Raw genomic sequence first — 18,898 nt, forward strand, 5'->3', positions numbered from 1 at the left:
CAGAGGGAAGAAGTGGCGAGGGCTGTTGAAGCTTGGCAGTCAGCAGCCCCCGCAGGTCTGAGCTGCGAGGACTACAACTCCCAGCAGAACCTGCAGGGCCGCGCTGTAATTACGGGCAACCAACCGCACCTGAGCAGGGCCAGCCCCGCCCCTCGGCTGTGAGGCCTGCCTCCACCAATGGCAGAGCTCCCAGTGCGGAGCCTCGGGGTTAGGTTGTGAGGCTCCGGCTGGAGGCGGGGAGGAGCCCAGAGGTTCCGAGCTAGCTCGGCCGCTGGGTGGGTCGGGGCGTTCGGCGCGCCCTCCAGTGAAGAAGCGGTGGCCGGGCTGGGCACCGGGAGTGGGAAGCGACGGCGCGGCTGGAAAATGCCGGTCCACTCCCGCGGGGATAAGAAGGAGACCAACCATCATGATGAGATGGAGGTGGACTACGCCGAAAACGAGGGGAGCAGCTCCGAGGACGAGGACACGGAGAGCTCGTCGGTCTCCGAGGATGGGGATAGCTCAGGTGTGCAACCCGGCGGGGCTGGGACCGAGTCCGCGCGCCGGGCTGGCGACAGGCCGCTCCCCGCACGCCGGGCAGCTGCGTCCTGCCGGGCGAGCGGGGCGGGGAGAGAGAGGGAAGGGGCGGAGACTGGCTCCCGGCCCTCCGCAGCCCCCGGGCGGTCTCCGGGCGCTGCCTGGCTCCGGGCGGGTCCCGGTCGGCGGGGCGGGGCGGGGCGGGGCGGGACGCGGGCCTGAGCTTGCCCAGCCGGGACGCAGCGCCGTCCTGCTCGCGGCCCTTAGGACCCCGGGCAGTGCCCCCAGGCTGTCCACTCACCGTAGCCGGGAATGCCCCGCAGCTTGTCCGGGAGACTCTGGAAATAGCTCCTCTCTCCAAACCGCAGACCTCTTTCCTTATTTTTCATCTCTGCGAGCCTTCTCCACATGGGTGGATGGTCGGGGCTGAGCTTAGTTTGTACCGGATCTTGGATGGTTTAGAATTTAACCTCAGAGTTCACGTCAACCTGTCATTCCTCGCTTGACATCAGTCAGGGCTCCTGCGGGGGGCTTGGAGAGGGGAGGCGTGTGTGTGTCTGTGTTGTGAGAGAGACTTGGGAGTTGTCCTGTTTGCAGCATCTCTGAAGTTTTCAAGACTGAGAAGAGCCCAACCTCAAGGGGTGATTGGGAATCATGCGAATAAATTGGGCTGATTTCTGGCAGCTTTGAAATTCTCCAAATCTTTTCTTCCCTGCAACCTTTTCTAACTTGGGGCTGTTTTGAGTGGTGTTTTTGTTTTTGGGGTTGTGTGTGTGTGTGGGGGGGGGGGGGGGGTGAGGTGGGGATGGAGCAGATTAACACTACAAATTAATTTTGCAAACTTTTAGGAATTAAAAACTTAAATGGAATTTGTGATGCCTGAATTCTTTTCCTTCTATCCATATGATGAGGACGAGACTTTTTTTTTTTTTCTTAGCCTGATTTTGGCCACGTAAAGCAAGGATTGATGACAAGTTGATGACATTGTGTTACAGCACTGACATTCTTTAGGGTTCCCTTTCAAAGCAAACCCCTATGGAAGTGTGTAATTTCAATAAACAAATCAACCATCCCAAATAAGTATTTATGAGTGACTTCATTGTGGGCACAACTTAGTGTGAGCTGTAAATAAATAGTTATGACCTGATCTCGAGAGCTGCCATAAGTCACCACTTGATTAAATTGCCAAATGAATGCTGATAAACAATGCTGTAGGAATTCAGAGGTGGAGGCAATCTTTTCAAAATAGGGTGAGCAGCAAAGGTTAGTTGAAGAAGGTGGGAGCGCCTTCATTATCATGAAGAATGGGTAGAATTTGGATTGGGGTGGTAAGGGTCAGGTGTTTCTCAGGAGGAGGAATTTAAGAAAAAGTATAAAGGCCAGAGCTTAAGGTTTATTCAAAAGAACGAGAAAACCAATTTGGTTGGGAGAAGGATTTGAGCGAGGAAAGGAAAAGGAAGGTATAGATTTGAGCTAGGAAAGGAAAAGGAAGATATTTTTAAAAGCACAAAACAGGATTGATGAATGCAAAGAAACTGGTTGTAGGATGAACAGAAGAGTAAAGGATTTGAGATGAAGATGGAAAATAGAGTAGTTCAGACACACTGCTCTAGAGGTGATGGTGGTATATTTAAGAGTGCCCAACTGACAGGTGGGAATGTGGATTGGAACCTGCCCGGGATGGGAAGCATACTTTAGATGTCATCTGGCAAGCTACGAAAGTAGGAGATATTTAAAAAATGAGGAACACAGAGAAAAAACATCTAGACTGTTTGTGAATACATTTCCTAGATCTGTAAAACATTTTATTTTCAAATGTTCTTTTTTGGATGGGAGTTAGGATCTCACAAAGTGACATCTATTGCTTAAAATTCTCCCTCTCTAATTTTTATGTTAACTCTTGTGACTTCTTACTGGTTTTTATTCTATCCCAGAAAATAACAAAACCCTTTATTTGTGAGGAATGTAATAATAATTTGAGCTATAAGTCAAACTTAAAAAAATATATATTTTTTATTGATTTCAGAGAGCAAGGGAGAGGGAGAGAAAGATAGAAACATCAATGATGAGAGAATTCATTGATCAGCTGCCTCCTGCATGCCACCCAATGGGAATCAAGCCCCGCAACCCATGCATATGCCTCTACTGGGAATTGAATCGGTGACCTCATGGTTTCTGGGTCGATGCTCAACCACTGAGCCACACCCAGCTGGGCGTAAGTCAACTTTTTTAAGTGCAAAGAAATTGTAAAAATAAAATTTGCAGTTTTACTACTTGTAAAAGCACATCTTTTCTACTATTGGCTTACATGTTCAACTTCCACAGTTTTATTCCTCTTAAACCTTGATACTGAGCAGGTCCTAAGGCTACAGGAAAAACTCTACTATGCAGAGATATTGGGGAGTGAGTCATCCTGAGGGACCAAGTTTTGAAGAGCTGCGGAGTAAGCTATTAGAAGCCAGACATAATTTAAATGGTTTAGGAAAGTTAAAAAAAAAAAAAAGAATCATATACTTCCTTGCTATGTGAAAATAACAGTACCTATTTTAACTCTTGCTCATAGTTTGACTTTCATTTGATGAATATCAATATGCAGATCATTTTATACAGACTGATGGTTGCCAGAGGGAGTATGGGGAATTGGGTAAAAAGGTGAAGGGAGTGAGAAGTACAAATTGGTAGTTACAAAGTAATCATGGGGATGTAAAGTAAGACATAGGGAACCTAATTCAGTAATATTGTAATAACTATGTATGGTGCCAGGTGGGTATTGGAAATATTAGGGGAACACTTTGTAAAGTATATACTGTACACTATGTTGTATACCTGAAACTAATATGAAAGAATATCGAAGGTTAAAAATGATGTAGACTAATTTTACACTTCAGTTATTTTGATGTGTTGATTATATATGAGGTAAAAATAGAAAATATGGAATATAGGACAGACCTGGTAATAAAGTGTCTTTCTTAAAAGGTTTGCTTGTTTTTCTCCTCAGTTTCCTCTTTCTCACCGACTGACAGTAATTTGGGGAGGGGGAACAATGGGAGTATAAGAATAGTATGTAGATGAACCCTGATGGGGTAGCTCAGTTGGTTAGAGTGTCATCCCGATATGCCAAGGTTTCTGGTTTGATCCCTGGTCAGGGTTTATACAAGAATCAACCAATGAATATAAAATAAGTGGAGCAACAAATCGATGTTGCTCTCTCTCCCTTCTTCTCTTTCTCTTATTTTTCAATAAGAAAAATAAAAAAAGAGATGAAGATATCCTGTGGTTAACAAAATGAGATTAGTTTTCTTTTTCATGTGATTGGCAAATCAGCCATATGAGCAGTTCTAGAAGAATTCCAAAAGTGTTTTTGAGCAATATTAACCTTTAAAGGATGTAATCATTTTGGTGCTTAAGATATAGTGGGTTGGTGGAAAACAAACCAAAAGTAGGTTATGTACTTTATAGTCATAGCTTAATGTCAGCTCTTTAAAATGACTTAAAAATGAATAAGAAAAGAATAAAGCCTAGAGACGGCTGTAGTTTTAACTCCCATCTGTTTTGTAGGTTAAAACCTACAGTGGAAATTATTTTGGACAAATGCTGTTTTTGTTTTTCTCTTAAGGCTTAATAGAGGCCTTGCATATCTAACTTCATATTAAAGTTCTTTTTTCTTTTTTTAACCATTTGAATTAACATTTAGATATATTTGGAGCATAAAACTAATATTATTAAATTAAATTAAATAATTGATTTTTGAGAGTGTGTTTGTTAAAACTAGGGACAGTGAAATAAGGAAGGGCTTAGAACAGAAGAGGCAACAGGAGAGAGTCTGGGTGCGGCTTCTTAGGCTCAATGAGAAGTCAGAAAAGGAGGCCTAAGAGACAGGTTCAGGGGTTAGGAGCTCCTGCTACCTATTGCTCCGCTGGCCGCAAGTGTCATGGGGACCCTTAGAGTTTAGGAGTTTCATGCCCGTGGGGTAATGTGACGGGGAAGGGAAAGGTGTGGGCTTGCTCCAGGGGGGAGAGTGGAGTGTGCCTAATTTCATTTTTGTTATTAACAGAAATGGATGATGAAGATTGTGAAAGAAGAAGAATGGAATGTTTAGATGAAATGTCCAATCTTGAAAAACAGTTTACAGATCTCAAGGATCAGTAAGTAGTGGCTTTAGAAGGTCATTGTCACTGAATCTCAACCATGTCACATGTATAGTAGCACAGGAGAAAGTTTATTCACCCTGAACTGTTTTCTTCTTTGTGTGTTGTGGGACTGACTGATCTGAAAGAGCCTTCTGTTATTGTTTGCTTAAGACTTCATTAACTAAACTGAAGGTTTTGAGGCAGGTTTTTTGAGGGGTGTAATAAGGTCTCTATGTGGATGTTGGGTCTAATCTGCTTTATTCATTCCTTTGTTAAATAATTGGGTATAGGTAGCATTTTTAAAATTTGAGGGTAAGAGAGAGTATTTCCCAAAGATGGCAGAGTGATTTTTGTTTGTATCTTAACATTGGATAGTACATACTTGATTTTACATGCGTATTGAGTTTGCTTCTGGCAGTAACTCTGTAAGGTTGGAAGATAGTCTTATCTCCATTTTGCTTGTGAGAAAGTTAATGGTCAGAGAGGTTAAGTGATTTGCCCATAGTTCATCAGGGAGGGATAAATTAAGTCAGGCTTTCTGCCTCCTAGTGGCAGCGGATTCCTTTCACTAAGACACGTTACTTTGGAGGAGATGTCGTGGAGTAGAAAGAGCACAGGCTTCACATCCAGGCTTTCTCAGCCGATCAAAACGGTATAATGATAGCTTTTTTATTATTGAATGAGCAGTGGATAAGATTCTTAGCCATTTGCTTAGTGTGTAGTAAGTGCTTATTAGATTCACCCCACCCCCCTTTATAATGCCAAGCTCTTAGGTAAAATTGGTAACACGAGAATAGGCTACACTGATTTAAAAGAACAAAATAGATGCTGATACAGATTTTTAAAAAACTCTTAAAGGTGAGCTTTCACTTTAGAAGTTGCTGGCAACGTCATGGGGCATAGCTATGTATTAGGCATTGTAAATGAAAGAGAGAAATTTATGAGAATATAGATACCTTCCATGTGTGAAGACTCTTTGGTATATGAATTCTTCATAATTTTGCTGCTTCTTCTTTTTCCCCAACCATTTCCCTAGAGAAGCCCAAAGAAGAGATGAACTCATTAAATATCTGGAATTGACAGGCTAAAATGGGACAAATTTGTTTATCATAGGAATCTGGCTATTTACACAATTTCTGGTCTTAACTTTCATTGGTAGTAGAGATGAATATGTAGATAATATTCCATGCTAGTGCAACACATTAATATAAGCAATTCAAAATCATCCAAAGTTTAAAATTTTGGCTTTAAAAAACATGGTATCATTTTCTTATTCTAAATGTTTAATTATTAATATTAAATTAAAATGAGTTTAGATCGCCAAAGAATCCATTATTTGGGAAATATGAAGAGTTCATCCCTGATCATTCTGGTAAAAAGGAAACAAATTTGTATTTTTCTATTTTAGCACAAGTAATCAATGAATGAATAATTCTCATACAATTAATTAAGATATGCCTGTTAGGTTTTTAAAGTTTATTTCATAGTTATTCAAGAAATGAAAATTACTGTAAAGCTCTAGTATAATATATTACACTAGTAGCCCAGTGCACAAATTCGTGCACATTGAAAGGAAATTAATTAGAAGAAATATTTTAATATCGCTACTCGACTTTTCTCTATAATAGAAGTGTCAACCAAATTCACGATTGACAATGACAGATTGAGACACACACATGCCGATTGGTGCCAGCGAGAGCTTTATATGTATTGCGCATGTGCGAGACAACTTAGCCTTTTACTAGGTGTACCGGGTAATGCGGATTTTGTAATCAAAGAAAACACGATAATTTCAAGAGAAATATCAAAAGAGCTTTATTCAAAGTACTGTCTATCGTTTGCTACACATTTTCCCCATCTTTCAGGTAATTTGTGGATACCATCCCAATAGAACTTTTCTTATTTTGAGGCAAAGCATTCAGAGACCCAATTTTCCACTTCTTCATATGTTTTGAAGTGCTGTTCAGAAAGTGCATGTGCCATTGATCAGAACAAGTGGTAATCTGAAGGAGCAAGGTCTGGTGAATACAGCGGGTGGGTTAATACTTCCCAGGCAAGATCTTTTAACGTATCTTTAACTGGTTTTGAAGTGTGTGATGGAGCATCATCATGAAGCAAAATTACTTTGCCGTGTCTTCTGGCACATTCTGGTTGTTTCACAATCCAAACGTGGTTCAAATTGATTATTTGTTGTCAGTAGCGATCAGTATCAATGGTTTCACGTGGTTTTAGAAGCTCATAATACACCAGACCTTCCTGATCCCACCAAACGCAGAGCATTGTCTTCTTTCTGAAGCGATTTGGCCTTGCAGTCGATGTTGATGGTTGACCTGGATCAACCCATGATTTTGTGCATTTGGGATTCTCAAAATAAATCCACTTTTTATCGCCAGTCACAATTCAATGCAAGAAAGACTTTCTTTCATGCCGTTGAAGCAACTGATGACTTTTCGGTTTTCCATTTGTCTTTAGTTCAGTTGATGTGGCACCCATTTTCCTTCCTTTAAAATCTTTTCAATTGCTTGTAAATGATCAAAATTGTTTGCTGAGCAACCTTTAATCTTTCTGCAAGTTGTTTTTGAGTTTGACATGCATCTTCATCCAATAATGCTTGTAATTGTTGGTCTTCAAACTTTTTCATTTGACCTGGACATTCTTTGTCTTTCACATCGAAACCATCACTTTTAAAGTATTTAAACCAGTGTTCACAAGTATCTTGAGATGGAGCATGTTCACCATAAGCTTCCCGAAGTATATGATAACTTTTTCTTCAAAATAAAGTAATGGATTAAAACTTCCCCAAAATGCTCTTTTTTTGGCACGAAAGTCAACATTTTTAAGCGAAAAATATCTATGATGTTAACACCTTCAGCAAATTTGACATATGAAGTTTTGAAGCTTGCTGTCAATACAACAAAATAGCATACATATCAAATTGCATATATATCAACATATGTGTAACTCTATTGATTGAAAAAAATCCGCATTATTAACTGGTACACATAGTATATATAGAATAAACTTGCTTAATTAGACCTGTTTTATGATTTAGCTAAACTTTTTCCAGCACAGTGAAGCACCCCAACTTCTCTTTCAGGTAATTGTCAGCAACACAGCAGTAAATATCAACACGAAGCAGATTATTATTGTAGATCATGCAGGGAGAACAAAGGGTAAAATATTTAACTGCAGCAGTGTTTGATTATATTCTGTGCAGTAAGCAAACCTGAAGTCATTTTCAAGGCCCACCATTTCTTTCTTCTTTTCAGTGGGTCAAGTTTCTCAGTTTTCTAAATATCTGTTTTCCGGTTAATGAAAAGCAAATAGGATTCCATTGAGTCTCCTATTTATCTATTCCAGGACTTCTGTGAAGATCAAATGAGATGAGGCATGTAAAAATTTGGTTAAAGTGTAAATGTTTCTACCTGGCTATAAAGCAAGTCTTGTTCCTGGGCTGAAGAAACTGCAAGGAGGCTAGTTGCTAGGGAGAGGAAGCTGGGCATTGCTACGTGACATTGTTATCCAGATGGACACTTAGCATATTAGCCTTTTATATATATAGATAGGAAAACTTTGCAGCTAGTAAGTCCTTAAGCCTAATCTTGTTCATCTTGGGGCTGGCAGTTGCCTTGATTTTTGCTTTCTCATGACTCACTATATCCACCAGACAGCTACCCCTACCAGCTTCATTCAACTCTGAAAGTATTAAAAGTAGACCCATTACCACCATTTAATAGGATTCTTTCTCAAAGACTTGGTATCTAGAATATGTTATAGGAAAAAAATTAATCTTTGTGTCTGGTTTATACTTCCTTTTTTGTCTTGTCCCATTTGCCTTATTTGTTATTTTTATCCTGTATATCTCTGTAAGCGGTCTCAAATCCTCTTTAGAAAAGGTGGGAAATAAGCTGATATGATAAGAATACTATAATAGTAATGATAGTAAGAATAGTAATATAATTATCCTGCTTCTCCTGTTCTAGTACCACAGGGCACAATAGCACTCCTTTCATAAGGCAGAAAATTCACCATTTGCAGTTTGTGTAATGGTGGAAGGTGAGTTCTTCCACCTCCTTAAAAAGATAGAAGAACTTATACCACCCAAATTTCCATTCATTTCAATATTCATTGTTCAACAAACATTAATTAAGCATCTACTCTGTGACTGATATTGTTGCTGCTGAGGGACTCATGATCCTTGACTTAAATGAGTTTATACTTGAATTCTAAGATTGTAGAAATTATACTGATTTTGAGGAATCTATTTTTTAAAAGGGTAGTTAATTGAATATTGTTAATTCACATACCTCTTCATTCAAGATGCTGTTCATCTATTCAGGATACATTGATAAGTTCGGTGTTTTTAGATGCAGTCATTGTTTGTATCACATTTTAATCATTTTGCCTAAAGTTGTATAGTAAATCCTCACTTAGCATCATCAATAGGTTCTTTGACCTTAAGCAAAATAACATATAACAAAACCAATTTTACCATAGGCTAATTAATATAAACAAGAGTTAAGTTTCTATAGTACTTCATTAGTGTTATAACAAAATGACATTGAATGAAATTGCTATATGAAGATCTGCTGTATTTATAATTTCAAAAAGTATTAAGTATCATGTTGTACTTTTCTGACATTACACATTTACTTATCATTGTATTTTGAGTTTAGAAAAATTTAACCCAGACATGATAATATATTATTTTGGCAGATAACTCAGATTATTTTTCCCCTTTTGGTTTATTTTAAAGAATATTTATTTATTAACACACGAACTTGCTTTCTCCCTTCAGATTCATTATATAAATCTCTATGCTAATTATAACGATCAATTATAGACAATATTGACTCTATTGTTTGTCTTGCTTTTTATTTTCAAGAGGAAAAGCAGAATTTTACATGAAAGCCAGGTGCCATGTTTTCAAAAGCCAACTGCTAGTTATACTAACACCTACAAGCTTAATCAGTGGTTTCTTTTGGAAGTTACTACATGCCATCCTGGTGACATATTATGACATATTCTTCACCTATGATAAAAGTAATAAATGGCAAAAAATAATTTACAGAATGATTTTAAATTATTAGTCTGCTTTGAAATTTTTAGGGATATCTTGAAAGTGCCGCAAAACTAGGATTAGAAGTGCCTTTCATAAAGAATGACAATGTAAACATTTTCTTGTTAAAAGGGTTCTATCCTGCAGAATTATTTCCAAAAATAAATATTGAGTTATCTCACATATTAGTACTTGTCTTTGATAAACTAAAGGTATTGGTATGGTAGCTGGCAAATTAGAATATTTGTATGTGGACTCGAATTCGACAATAGGGATCCCCTATCCCATTTTCATTCCCTATCCATGGGACAACTCACTTTATTAAGCATCTTCAGTTGCAGCCCCTGGGTATGCCTGATCACAAGTTCTATAGTTTTTCTATTTTCTATAGTACTATTGGTTTTACCTTCAGCACTCTACTTACTCTTTGTTCTTTTTTAAAAGAACAAAGCAGGCTAAATATTTTACTCCTGACTCTTTTTCAGGAAAGGTAGAGAGAAGCCAAGGGATTATTTCTTTTGACAACTAGTAATGTCTCAAGTTGTTCAAAATGATTTCTGTGTTTCTTTTAAACTCAGTGCTTAAATGACCTTTCTGTTAGACTCAACTTATTGTTATGCAATTAAATAAACCCAATAATCTAGAGTGCCAAAAAGTAGTGATTTCAGTTATGTTTCTTTGTATTGTGAATTAACCATTAAAGAGTGATATATCTAAAAAATGATCGCAAAAATTTATTTTATGACTAAGTACATAAAGTCAAATACTTGTAATTGAGTTTTTAATTTGAGATCAAGGCAAAAATACATTTGGTAGGTCATTAGAATATGAATATTAGGAAGAGGTATTATATAGAAATGGTAAATTGTTAGCCTTTGTTGGGCTTTTTAAATTAATATCTTAATTTTTGCTTTGTTAAGACTTTATAAAGAACGATTAAGTCAGGTGGATGCAAAACTACAAGAAGTCATAGCTGGAAAAGCACCAGAATATTTGGAACCACTGGCAACTTTACAAGAAAATATGCAAATTCGTACAAAGGTAGCAGGTAGGAAAGTGAAACATCTTTTTCATATAGTAGAATACGAACTCTTCAGATTTAAAAGGTGTTTGTCAAGTGAGCATTTGTTGTTAATGGAATCACAAATATATTTACACTGTGGACCAGAGTGTTTCACTGTCAATCACTGTCAATCAGCCCACAGTTATTATTAAATGCCTCTTGCTTTTCTCTGCTGCTGTGGGGTATCTAAAAAACAAAAACAAAACAAAAAAAAGGCCCTCAAGTTGCTTACGGTGTTACAGTGTTGTTGATAAGATATTTCCGCAAGTGAGACAATTAGTAGTTTCATTAAGAGATACTGTTACTATCATAGTTTAATTTCCTATTAGATAAATTAAAGTTCAATTTAAATACTCTTAGTAGTTTTCACCATAAGAGTGATAAGGATTTTTTTTATTTATAAAAACATTAAAAAGTGTTTGATCAAGATATAGAGAATAGGGAATTAGCCCTCAACCAGATAATTTAATGGTAATTATGATAGGATTGTTAACTCATTTGTGGCTATGAATAAATGAAAATGTACTATAGTATTTGTATGATTAAAATTTCACTCTTCTCTTTGTGAGTGGGATCCTACCTCAGAATTATCTCCTAGCACTCATCACAAGGATATATCCATTTAAAGAGCACTTGGTTTTTCATAGTCAAACTAAAAACTGAATTTTAATTAATGAAGAGGCTAATTGTTGTCTTTTTTTCAGACACTAATTGATCCTCATGTACTTGTTATACTAAATGCATTATTGATAATAGTTTCTTTTAGTTACTAAGCCTATCTTAATCCAAATTTTATTCTTGAGTGCTTAATATTAATATGTAGATGATACTCAGTTTGTTTGCTGTCTGCATAATGGTTTAGCACACCCTTAAAAATAAGCATGTCTGTAATTTTCTTTGACATTCTGAAAGAACTATGTGAGATTCACTGGATATTTAGGAAATATTACTTGAGTCAGTTATTCAATTTTCTGCCCTGTGGCCTTTCTTTAGTTTTTTATTGTATGGAGAGTAGTGTGTATGAATGTGTTGCTAATGGCATAGTTCTGAATATCTGTCCCTTGCTTTTGCTATACAAGAAAGACATTTCTAGGGCCAACTATGGCATGGAGTGTAGTATATCCATCTAGAGCTCTGCCATTTTTGTGATGGCATATTTGCGTGGCCATGTTGCCTTGGTACCTCTGAGTTAAACTCTCTAGAGCATCCATCCTGTAGGTACAGCCTGGTCAGGAGCATTCAGACATCACAGATTTTGTTATATCAGTTTATACATCGAATCCTCTTGGAAGCTTTGGACTCTAAAAACACATCGTACTTAATGTTATGGTTTTGATGGCTAGAGTATCCGGTTGTTTGAGTATATGATTAATGAAACCAGAGCTTATTTACTCTGCTTCCATTATGAGTCCTCAGAGGTTGTTTTTCATGGGAGAAGAGTTTTATTTTCATTTTGATCATTCTCTATCCAACATCTAGGGGTATTCTCTAGAAGAATGGGGTAAGAACTAAAATTTGTGGTATAGTTTCTTTCTAGCTCTTCTTAAAAATATATATATCTTTATTGATTTCAGAGAGGAAGGGAGAGGAGAGACAGAAACATCACTGATGAGAGAGAATCATTGATCGGCTGCCTCCTGCACGCCCCCTATTGGGGATTGAGCTCGCAATGCAGGCATGAGCCCTGACCAGGAATCGAACCATGACTTCCTGGTTCATAAGTCGACGTTCAATCACTGAGCCACACTGGCTGTGCTCTTCCTAGTTCTTAAACTCTTAGTTTTCTACTCTTCTTTAATATATACCTTAGCTGAGCCTTTTAGTTTTAGATTTTAAGGAATAAGTTAGAATCACTGGTCAATTTCTTCTTAATTCATCTTAGAAAATTCAGTTAGGACTATTTCTGTAGGAAAGTGATATTGAAACTTTGTTGCGAACATAATCAGAATAATTGTGTTTGGTTGCAGGAATCTATAGAGAGCTCTGCTTAGAATCTGTAAAGAACAAATATGAATGTGAAATTCAAGCTTCTCGCCAGCATTGTGAGGTACTGTTATTTTGCTTAATCTTTAAGCTAATTTCATTTCTTTAAGCCTTTTCTGAGTGTAGAAGTTTAAAAAGTAAATAAAATAAGTTAAAAAAATTAAATAGTACTTTAGTTCATCACTTGTGTGAATTTTTAAAAAAAATATAGTTGTACTGGAAGCTGTATTGGAAATAGGACACAAAGGAAGGACCAGAGAAAAGAACTAAGTGAGATAATTTTAGAAGTTTCGTAGCTGTTACCTTAAAAAGATTTGGTAATGATTCTAGCATTACTGATGGTAATGTCATCTAGCATTACTGAAAATACTGTAGTGTTATTTACAATAGCCAAGATCTGGAAACAGCCCAAGTGCCCATCAGTAGATGAGTGGAAAGAAAAAGCTGTGGAACATTTACACAATGGAATATTATGCAACTATAAAAAAGAGAAAGAACTCTTACCTTTTGCAACAATATGGATGGACCTGGAGAATATTATGCTAAGTGAAATAAGCCACTTAGAGAAAGACAAATACCATATGATCTCACTTATATGTGGAATCTAATGAAATAAACTGATGAACCAGAGGCATAGATGCGTGGAACAGACAGCTGTCAGAGGCAAGAGAGGTGGGGGGACTGGATGAAAGAAGGTGAAGGGATTAGCCAGAGAACATATATACATAGCCCATAGACACAATAGTGAGGTGATGGCCAGAGGGAAGTGGGGGTGGGGACTGGGTGGAGGTGGGCAAAGTGCGGGGGCGGGGGTTTGGGGGGAGGATGGGAACATCTGTAATAGTGTCAACAATAACAATAAAGTTAAAAAAATTAGTGTAATGTGCAAGTTAAGACTCAAATATGCATATTCATTAGGTCAGTTAGAATGTTGGGCTATGTTATCAATTTCTGATTCTCTAAATTTGTTTTCACATCTTTGGGCATAAATATCTATTTATGGCAAAAAAAATAAATGTACTTTTCTATAGGTTCTGTTTATTTTGAATAGCATTTTAAAAACAGTGCTAATTTTACAGATAACTTTTCGTAAAACTTAGATAAGATTTCAAGTGTACTAGTGGAAATAAGAAGATAAGTTCTATAATGATTCTTATCTTACTTTAAACATTCCAAATCTTTATAAATAATTAAAATACTAAAAGTAGATAAGTATGAAAATGGTGGATCTTGTTTCATTTTTCTGATTACAACTGAAATGAAGCATCTTTTTTAAAAAAAATATATTTTTATTGATTTCAGTGAGGAAGGGAGAGGGAGAGAGAGATAGAAACCTCAATGATTCTCTCTCATCATTGATTGGCTGCCTCCTACACACCCCACACTGGGGATCAATCCCGCAACCCCGGCATGTGCCCTGACCAGGAATTGAACAATGGCCTCCTGGTTCATAGGTTGATGCTCAACCACTGAGCCACGCCGGCCAGGCCTGAAACATCTTTTTGATGTTTGCTGGATGCTTGGATTTTTTTTTTCTTAAGAAGTGCCTGTTTATGTCTTTTAACTTAATGTTGGGCTGTTAGTCTTTCCCTCATTGATTTTAGAGGTTCTTCATATATTCTGGATACAAATGCCCTGCTGGTTATATGTTTTGCAAATATTTTTACCCAGGCAGTGAGATGTCTTTGAACTCTCTTTGATGACTTGATGAACAAAAGTTTTACATTTTAATGTAGCTAAAGTTTAATCTTTCCTTTATGATATGTGCTTTTTGTGTCTTTCCTACTTTGAGCTGAAAAGATGTATCTTCCTTTAAAATTTACTTTTTAACATTTAAATCGATAAACTACCTTTAATTACTTTTTGTGTATGGTATAATGTATGGATCTAATGTATGGCTAGGTAATTTCAACACTCTTATATACTCCACTAGAGGCCCGGTGCACGAAATTCATGCACTGGGCCTCTAGTGGAGTATATAAGCCCAGCCTGCACCCTCTCCAATCTGGGACTCCTTGGGGGATAACCGGCAGTCGAACATCCCTCTCACAATCCGGGACTGCTGGCTCCCAACCGCTCGCCTACCTGCCTGATTGCCCCTAACCGCTTCTGCCTGCCAGCCTGATCACCCCCTAACCACTCCCCTGCCAGCCTGATTGACACCTAACTGCTCCCCTGTCAGCCCGATTACCCCCAACTGTCCTCCCCTGCCAGCCGGTTGCCCCCAACTGCCCTCCCCTGCAGGCCTGGTCCCCCCAACTGCCCTCCCCTGCAGGCCTGGTCTCCCTCAACTGCCCTCCCCTGCAGGCCTGGTCCCCCCCAACTGCCCTCCCCTGCAGGTCCGGTCGCCCCCAACTGCCCTCCCCTGCAGGTCTGGTTGCCCCCAACTGCCCTCCCCTGCAGGTCCGGTCGCCCCCAACTGCCCTCCCCTGCAGGTCCGGTTGCCCCCAACTGCCCTCCCCTGCTGGTCCAATCGCCCACAACTGCCCTCCCCTGCCGGCCATCTTGTGGCAGCCATCTTGTGACCACATGGGGGTGGCCATCTTGTATGAGGGTGTGACGGTCAATTTGCATATTACCTCTTTATTATATAGGAAGGATTGTTTACCCACTAATCAGTAATTATAGCTCTTTTTTATTTCAAATGTCCATGTATGTGATGGCTGGTTTCTAGTTTTTTTCATTTGTTCCGTTGGTCTCTTTGGCTGTTTCTGCACTAGTATCATAATTCTGTTTTTACAGCTTTCAATCTAGTAAGTCTTGAAAACTCAATAATTTTACCTTGTTCTTTTTGTTCTCACAATTGTTATTGTTAAAACATTTTTTAAGTTGAATTTATTGGGGTGACACTGGTTAACAAGATTATACAGGTTTCAGGTGCACAATTTTACACACATCATGTATACATTGTATTGTGTGTTCACCACCCCAAGCCAAGTCCCCATCCATCACCATTTATACCCGCTATACCCTCCTCCACCTCTTCTCACCCCACACTCACAGTCAACACACTGTTGTCCGTGCCCATGTGTTTTTTTCCCTTTCTTTTTTTTCTCAATCTATCAGCTCCCTCACGCAGCTCCCCAGCCCACCCTGACAGCTGTCAGCCTGCTCTCTATGAATCTGTCTTTGTTTTCCTTGTTACTTCATTTTGTTCATTAGATTCCACATATGAGTGAAATCACATGGTACTTGTCTTCCTCTGTCTGGCTTATTTCACTTAGCCTAATGCTCTCTATGTCCATTCATGCTGTTGAAAAAGATAAGATTTCTGTCTTTTTTATGGGAAAAGTATCCATTGTATTAATGTACCACAGCTTTTTTATGTACTCATCTACTGATGGACACGGGCTGCTTCCATATCTTGGCTATTGTAAATATCACTGCAATGAACATAGGAGTGCATATATTATTTCAAAATTAGTGTTTCGGTTTTCTTCAGGTAAATTCCCAGAAGTGGAAGCGCTGGGTCATAAGGCAGTTCCATGTTTAATATTTTGAGGTAACTCCATACTGCTTTTCACAGTAGCTGCACCAGTTGCATTCCCATCAACAGTGCATGAGGGTTCCCTTTTCTCCACATCCTCACCAGCACTTGTTGTTTGTTGATTTATTGATGATAGCCATTCTGGCAGGTGTAAGATGATATCTCATTGTGGTTTTAAATTAAAAAAAATTTTTTTAATTGATTTTAGAGAAAGAGGAAGGGATAGGGAGAGAGAGAGAGAGAGAGAGAGAGAGAAATATCAATGAGAGAGAAACATCAATCGGCTGCCTCCGGCATGCTCCCCCACTGAGGATTGAGCCTGGAATTTAGGCATGTGCTCTGATCTGGAATCAAACTAGTGACCTCTTGGTGTGTGGGTCGACGCTCAACCACAGACCCACACCGGCTGGGCTCATTGTGGTTTTAATTTGCATCTCTCGGATGATTAGTGACATTAAGCATCTTTTCATATGTCTATTGGCCATCTGTATGTCCTCTTTGGAGAAGTGTCTATTCAGGTCCTTTGCCCATATTTCATTTGGATTGTGTGGTGTGTGTCTTTTGGTGTTGAGTTGTAAAAATTTTTTGTTGTTTAGTAACATCTTTTTAAAAGTTACTTTTTATTTTCTGCTGCTGTATAGAAAAGTAATTTTATATATTGATATTATATCCAACCTTATTTATTTCTCATTTTAATTCTAATAAATTCATTACAGAATTTTGGGTTTTCCATGTAGATTATGTCATTTGTGAATAATGCCAGTTTTTTTCTTTCAGTCTGATCTTCCTCTTAATTTATTTTACTTGTCTTATTGGCAATAGGACCTCCAGTACAGCATGGAGTAGAAGCAGTAAAAGCAGATTCTTGTTGTGTTCTTGATTTTAAGGGAATGCTTTTAACAGTTTTATAATAAATATATTTACTATTGGTTTTTGGTTAATACTATTTTTATTAAGGAAATTTACTTTTGTTTCTTGTTTTCTAAGAATTTTTACCATGAATAGATTTTATTAAATGCTTTGTCTGCATCTATTGAATTAGTCAAGGTTTTTTGCTCTTAATATATTAATGTGGTGACTTACATTATTAATGGATTTTCTAATGTAAAACTATACTTGGATTCCTGGAATTACTATATTTTTTGTGTATAGCCAGATTCATTTGCTAATATTTTGTTTAGAAGCTTTATTTCTATGTTTATAAGCTAGATTTAATTTTTAATTATCATACTACCTTTAATTCTATTTTAAGATTTATGAAATGAGTTAAGAATATTCCATATTTTTCTCTTCTATAGAGGTATATATTTAAGATTGCAGTAATTAGTTTCATGAGTGCTTAGTACACCTTACCTTTATGATATATTTTTTAACAGTCTCATAAAAAAAGATGCAAGAAAGTACAAAAGAATGAGTTTACAACATGATGCCCATCACCCCTGAATATGTAACATATACTTCAGACAAATGAGGGACATTTTCTTATGTAACCACACTACAATCATTAAAATCAGGAAATGTACATTAATATGTTTCTATCATCTAATCTTCAGCCTCCATTTAAGTTTTAGTAGTTGTCCCAGTAGCACCTTCAGAGCAAAGAGATTCAGTTCAGAATCACATGTCTTTGTCATTGCATTTAGTTGTTATGTCTTTTTAGTTTCCTTCAATGTGGAATACCTCAGTCTATCTTTGACTTTCGTAAACTTTCCATTTTTGAAAATTTTAGGCTAGTTATTTGCAGAATGTTAATTTTGAATTGATCTGCTATTTCTTCGTAATTAGAATCAGGTTTTGTATCTTTAATAGGAATATCACAGCAGTGATACTGTGTTTTTCTGATTGAATTCTATCAAGCAGTGCACAATTTTGATATATTCCATTATTGGTGATACACACTTTGATCACTTGATTTACTTGGTGTCTTCCATGTTTCTCTAAGTAAACTTACTTTTTTCTCATTGTGATTAATAAGTATACAGGGGAGAAGTTCTTTGAAGCTATACAAATATCTCATTCCTCATAATGCTTTCAATTTATTTACTTATGTAAGTCTGGACTCATTGTTCCTTACTCATTCTTTTTGGACTGCTTCATCTTTCAATTAAAGAGGAAAGTATATCAGAATTTCTCTCTGTGGTGGTAGATTTGCTAATACCTCTTTGTATTTCCTTTCTTTTTGTTCCAAAATTTTTTTTTCTGAATTAACTAAGAAAACACACATGCATACTATAATTTTTTTTCATTTTTAATTGTTTATTGATTAAGGTATTACATGTGTACATGTCTTCCCATTGCCTCGCCCCACCCCACTCCCATATATGCCCTCACCCCCCAGTGTCTTGCGTCCATTGGTTATGCTTATATGCATACATACAAGTCCTTCAGTTGATCTCTTATCTCTCCCACCCCTCCCCAACCTTCCTGCTGTAATTTGACAATCTGTTTGATGCTTTACTGCCTCTGTATCTATCTTTTTGTTCATCAGGTTATAATGTTCTTTATTATCCATAAACTAGTAGCCCATTTGCAGGAAAATCCTGCAAGCGGCTGTTGTGGCCACGTGCACTGCTGCTGCCGCCTTTTCGGCCACCGCGCCTGCACCCGCTCGCCACTGCCGCCTGCCCCGCTCTGCCTCGCCCGGGCTTTCCCTCTGGCAG

At 37.9% G+C, this 18,898-nt stretch overlaps 1 protein-coding gene across 5 annotated transcripts in view; it reads left to right on the forward strand.

Moving 5' to 3' along the window:
- The first annotated feature begins 208 nt into the window (after positions 1–208).
- BRMS1L (BRMS1 like transcriptional repressor) overlaps positions 209–18,898 on the forward strand; it is a 40,394-nt gene continuing 21,704 nt past the window's right edge. For all 5 annotated transcript variants that reach the window (XR_008556164.1, XM_054716553.1, XM_028135795.2 and 2 more), the window contains exons 1-4: positions 209–505; positions 4,571–4,661; positions 10,626–10,753; positions 12,736–12,815. Coding sequence is in view for 4 of the 5 variants with exons in the window: in XM_054716553.1 (XP_054572528.1) it covers positions 364–505; positions 4,571–4,661; positions 10,626–10,753; positions 12,736–12,815 (441 nt within the window). In the remaining variant the exon portion in view is untranslated. The remainder of the gene's footprint in view (positions 506–4,570; positions 4,662–10,625; positions 10,754–12,735; positions 12,816–18,898) is intronic.

Source organism: Eptesicus fuscus, chromosome 5 (assembly GCF_027574615.1).
Source record: "Eptesicus fuscus isolate TK198812 chromosome 5, DD_ASM_mEF_20220401, whole genome shotgun sequence".
In the NCBI taxonomy this organism is placed as follows: Eukaryota; Metazoa; Chordata; class Mammalia; order Chiroptera; family Vespertilionidae; genus Eptesicus; species Eptesicus fuscus.